A 6,000-nucleotide genomic window follows, 5' to 3' on the forward strand; every position below is an offset into this window, starting at 1 on the left:
TTTATTATGGATCCCCATTCACTAGCAGCTACTCTTCCTGGGGTTTATTATGGATCCCCATTCACTAGCAGCTACTCTTCCTGGGGTTTATTATGGATCCCCATTCACTAGCAGCTTCTCTTCCTGGGGTTTATTATGGATCCCCATTCACTAGCAGCTACTCTTCCTGGGGTTTATTATGGATCCCCATTCACTAGCAGATACTCTTCCTGGGGTTTATTATGGATCCCCATTCACTAGCAGCTACTCTTCCTGGGGTTTATTATGGATCCCCATTCACTAGCAGCTACTCTTCCTGGGGTTTATTATGGATCCCCATTCACTAGCAGCTACTCTTCCTGGGGTTTATTATGGATCCCCATTCACTAGCAGCTTCTCTTCCTGGGGTTTATTATGGATCCCCATTCACTAGCAGCTACTCTTCCTGGGGTTTATTATGGATCCCCATTCACTAGCAGCTACTCTTCCTGGGGTTTATTATGGATCCCCATTCACTAGCAGCTACTCTTCCTGGGGTTTATTATGGATCCCCATTCACTAGCAGCTACTCTTCCTGGGGTTTATTATGGATCCCCATTCACTAGCAGCTACTCTTCCTGGGGTTTATTATGGATCCCCATTCACTAGCAGCTACTCTTCCTGGGATTTATTATGGATCCCCATTCACTAGCAGCTACTCTTCCTGGGGTTTATTATTGATCCCCATTCACTAGCAGCTACTATTCCTGGGGTTTATTATGGATCCCCATTCACTAGCAGCTACTCTTCCTGGGGTTTATTATGGATCCCCATTCACTAGCAGCTTCTCTTCCTGGGGTTTATTATGGATCCCCATTCACTAGCAGCTACTCTTCCTGGGGTTTATTATGGATCCCCATTCACTAGCAGCTACTCTTCCTGGGGTTTATTATGGATCCCCATTCACTAGCAGCTACTCCTCCTGGGGTTTATTATGGATCCCCATTCACTAGCAGCTACTCTTCCTGGGGTTTATTATGGATCCCCATTCACTAGCAGCTACTCTTCCTGGGGTATATTATGGATCCCCATTCACTAGCAGCTACTCTTCCTTAGGGTTTATTATGGATCCCCATTCACTAGCAGCTTCTCTTCCTGGGGTTTATTATGGATCCCCATTCACTAGCAGCTTCTCTTCCTGGGGTTTATTATGGATCCCCATTCACTAGCAGCTACTCTTCCTGGGGTTTATTATGGATCCCATTCACTAGCAGCTACTCTTCCTGGGGTTTATTATGGATCCCCATTCACTAGCAGCTACTCTTCCTGGGGTCCAGCAAAAGTAAGGCAGTTATACGATTTTTATTGTTTTTTACAAAGCATTCATTACAGAATTCACAACACATTAAGTGTGTGCCCTCAGGCCCCTACTCCACTACCACATATCTACAACACAAAATCCATGTGTACGTGTGTTTATAGTGTGTATATTATCATGTGTGTCTATGCATGTGTCTGTGCCTATGTTTGTGTTGCTTCACAGTCTCCGCTGTTCCATAAGGTGTATTTTTATCAGTTTTTAAATCTGATTCTACTGCTTGTATTAGTTACCTGATGTGGAATAGAGTTCCATGTAGTCATGGCTCTATGTAGTACTGTGGAATAGAATTCCATGTAGTCATGGCTCTATGTAGTACTGTGGAATAGAGTTCCATGTAGTCATGGCTCTATGTAGTACTGTGGAATAGAGTTCCATGTAGTCATGGCTCTATGTAGTACTGTGGAATAGAGTTCCATGTAGTCATGGCTCTATGTAGTACTGTGGAATAGAGTTCCATGTAGTCATGGCTCTATGTAGTACTGTGGAATAGAATTCCATGTAGTCATGGCTCTATGTGGTACTGTGGAATAGAGTTCCATGTAGTCATGGCTCTATGTAGTACTGTGGAATAGAATTCCATATAGTCATGGCTCTATGTAGTACTGTGGAATAGAATTCCATGTAGTCATGGCTCTATGTGGTACTGTGGAATAGAGTTTCATGTAGTCATGGCTCTATGTGGTACTGTGGAATAGAGTTCCATGTAGTCATGGCTCTATGTAGTACTGTGGAATAGAGTTCCATGTAGTCATGGCTCTATGTGGTACTGTAGAATAGAGTTCCATGTAGTCATGGCTCTATGTAGTACTGTGTGCCTCCCATAGTCTGTTCTGGACTGGTGGCATGTCTTGTGGGGTACACATGGTTGTCAGAGCTGTATGCCAGTAGTTTAAACAGACAGCTCGGTACTTTCAACATGTCAGTACCTCTCATAAATACAAGTAGTGATGAAGTCGATCTCTCCTCCACTTTGAGAGAGATTGACATGCATATTATTAATGTTTGTTCTCTGTGTACATCCAAGGACCAGCCGTGCTGCTCTGTTCTGAGACAATTGCAATTTTCCTAAGTCCCTCTTTGTGGCACCTGACCTGAACAGTAGTCCAGGCCTGTAGGACCTGCCTTGTTGAAGAAGGCACTTTATTAGTATAGTGTCTTAATAGGGCGTCGGCTTACCACGAACCGCCAGAACAGCATCAATGCACCTTGATATAGATTCTACAAGTGTCTGGAACTCTATTGGAGGGATGTGACACCATTCTTCCACGAGAAATGTCATCATTTGGTGTTTTGTTGATGGTGGTGGAAAACGCTGTCTCAGGCGCCGCTTCCAGAATCTTCCATTAAGTGTTTAATTGGGTAGAGATCTGGTGACTGAGACACACACACACACACACACACACACACACACACACACACACACACACACACACACACACACACACACACACACACACACACACACACACACACACACACCCTTTAAACTCCCTATGCTCATATGACACCCCTCTTTCATAGTCACTGAGATCTCTTGTAGTCATGGTAGCCAAAATAATGGGCACCAGGGCATTTTTATACATGACCCTAAGATGTTCATGTGGAATCACCTGCTTTCAATATACTTTGTATCCATCATTTACTGAAGTGTTTCCTTATATTTGCAGTAACCTTTACATACTGTACTGTACTCAATTTCAGCTCTACCTCATTTAATAAGCATCACTCTCTCTCTCCTCCTTTCTAGTGTCCATGGAGAACTACACGGAGGAGAAGGCTAGCAGGATCAAGTCAGATTATGAGAAGAGGCTAAAGGAGATGAACAGAGACCTGATGAAGCTACAGGCGGCTCAGAAGGAACACGCGAGGCTACTGAAGAACCAGGGACGCTATGAACGAGAGCTGAAGAATCTAGAGCAGGAGGTCAACGAGATGAAGAAAGCCAAGGTGAGGAGGAGGAGGAGGGCAGAGGAGAGGAGAGGAGGAGAGGACAAGGAGAGTGAGAGGGAGAGGAGGAGGAGGAGGAGGAGAATGGAGTAGGAGGCAGAGAATTGTGTCAACTATAAACAGTACCAGTCAAAAGTTTAGACACACCTACTCATTCCAGGGTTTTTCTTTATTTTGACTATTTTCTACATTGTAGAATAATAGTGAAGACATCAAAACTATGAAATAACACATATGGAATCATGTAGTAACCAAAAAAGTGTTAAACAAATCTAAATATATTTATATTTGAGATTCTTCAAAGTAGCTACCCTTTGCCTTGATGACATCTTTGCACACTCTTGGCATTCTCTCAACCAGCTTCATGAGGAATGCTTTTCCAACAGCCTTGAAGGAGTTTCCACATATGCTGAGCACTTGTTGGCTGCTTTTCCTTCACTCAAACTCATCCCATCTCACTTGGGTTGAGGTTGGGTGATTGTGTCATCTGATGCAGCACTCCCTCACTCTCCTTGGTCAAATAGCCCTTACACAGCCTGGAGGTGTGTTTTGGGTCTTTGTCTTGTTGAAAAACAAATGATAGTCCCACTAAGCGTAAATCAGATGGGATGACAATATTGCTGTAGAATGCTGTGGTAGACATCAAATCAAATCACATTTATTTATATAGCCCTTCGTACATCAGCTGATATCTCAAAGTGCTGTACAGAAACCCAGTCTAAAACCCCAAACAGCAAGCAATGCAGGTGTAGAAGCACGGTGGCTAGGAAAAACTCCCTAGAAAGGCCAAAACCTAGGAAGAAACCTAGAGAGGAACCAGGCTATGTGGGGTGGCCAGTCCTCTTCTGGCTGTGCCGGGTGGAGATTATAACAGAACATGGCCAAGATGTTCAAATGTTCATAAATGACCAGCATGGTCCAATAATAATAAAGCAGAACAGTTGAAACTGGAGCAGCAGCACGGCCAGGTGGACTGGGGACAGAAAGGAGTCATCATGTCAGGTAGTCCTGAGGCATGGTCCTAGGGCCTCCCAGGGATGTTATGAGAGAGCCCCAGTAAGCCAGTGACTCAGCCCCTGTAATAGGGTTAGAGGTAGAGAATCCCAGTGGAGAGAGGGGAACCGGCCAGGCAGAGACAGCAAGGGCGGTTCGTTGCTCCAGAGCCTTTCCGTTCACCTTCCCACTCCTGGGCCAGACTACACTCAATCATATGACCCACTGAAGAGATGAGTCTTCAGTAAAGACTTAAAGGTTGAGACCGAGTTTGCGTCTCTGACATGGGTAGGCAGACCGTTCCATAAAAATGGACCTCTATAGGAGAAAGCCCTGCCCCCAGCTGTTTGCTTAGAAATTCTAGGGACAATTAGGAGTCTTGTGACCGTAGCGTACGTGTAGATATGTACGGCAGGACCAAATCAAAGATATAGGTAGGAGCAAGCCCATGTAATGCTTTGTAGGTTAGCAGTAAAACCTTGAAATCAGCCCTTGCTTTGGCAGGAAGCCAGTGTAGGGAGGCTAGCACTGGAGTAATATGATCAAATTCTTTGGTTCTAGTCAGGATTCTAGCAGCCGTATTTAGCACTAACTGAAGTTTATTTAGTGCTTTATCCGGGTAGCCGGAAAGTAGAGCATTGCAGTAGTCATTTTTGGACAGAAAGTTTCAGATTTTTGCAATGTTACGTAGATGGAAAAAAGCTGTCCTTGAAATGGTCTTGATATGTTCTTCAAAAGAGAGATCAGGGTCCAGAGTAACGCCGAGGTCCTTCACAGTTTTATTTGAGACGACTGTACAACCATTAAGATTAATTGTCAGATTCAACAGAAGATCTCTTTGTTTCTTGGGACCTAGAACAAGCATCTCTGTTTTGTCCAAGTTTAAAAGTAGAAAGTTTGCAGCCATCCACTTCCTTATGTCTGAAACACATGCTTCTAGCGAGGGCAATTTTGGGGCTTCACCTTGTTTCATTGAAATGTACAGCTGTGTGTCATCCGCATAGCAGTGAAAGTTAACATTATGTTTTCGAATGACATCCCCAAGAGGTAAAATATATAGTGAAAACAATAGTGGTCCTAAAACGGAACCTTGAGGAACACCGAAATTTACAGTTGATTTGTCAGAGGACAAACCATTCACAGAGACAAACTGATATCTTTCCGACAGATAAGATCTAAACCTGGCCAGAACTTGTCCGTGTAGACCAATTTGGGTTTCCAATCTCTCCAAAAGAATGTGGTGATCAATGGTATCAAAAGCAGCACTAAGGTCTAGGAGCACAAGGACAGATGCAGAGCCTCGGTCTGATGCCATTAAAAGGTCATTTACCACCTTCACAAGTGCAGTCTCAGTGCTATGATGGGGTCTAAAACCAGACTGAAGCATTTCGTATACATTGTTTGTCTTCAGGAAGGCAGTGAGTTGCTGCGCAACAGCCTTTTCAAAAATTTTGAGAGGAATGGAAGATTCGATATAGGCCGATAGTTTTTTATTTTTTCTGGGTCAAGGTTTGGCTTTTTCAAGAGAGGCTTTATTACTGCCACATTTAGTGAGTTTGGCACACATCCGGTGGATAGAGAGACGTTTATTATGTTCAACATAGGAGGGCCAAGCACAGGAAGCAGCTCTTTCAGTAGTTTAGTTGGAATAGGGTCCAGTATGCAGCTTGAAGGTTTAGAGGCCATAATTATTTTTATCATTGTGTCAAGAGATATAGTAC

General features: G+C 43.8%; 1 protein-coding gene across 1 annotated transcript in view; it reads left to right on the plus strand.

The window, feature by feature from the left end:
• LOC139371420 (kinesin-like protein KIF21B) overlaps nucleotides 1-6,000 on the plus strand; it is a 159,124-nt gene that overhangs the window by 87,825 nt on the left and 65,299 nt on the right. The window contains exon 14 of the mRNA XM_071111820.1: nucleotides 3,087-3,286. Within this exon, the coding sequence (XP_070967921.1) occupies nucleotides 3,087-3,286 (200 nt within the window). The remainder of the gene's footprint in view (nucleotides 1-3,086; nucleotides 3,287-6,000) is intronic.

The sequence above is a fragment of the Oncorhynchus clarkii genome, chromosome 17 (genome assembly GCF_045791955.1).
Source record: "Oncorhynchus clarkii lewisi isolate Uvic-CL-2024 chromosome 17, UVic_Ocla_1.0, whole genome shotgun sequence".
NCBI classification, from domain to species: Eukaryota; Metazoa; Chordata; class Actinopteri; order Salmoniformes; family Salmonidae; genus Oncorhynchus; species Oncorhynchus clarkii.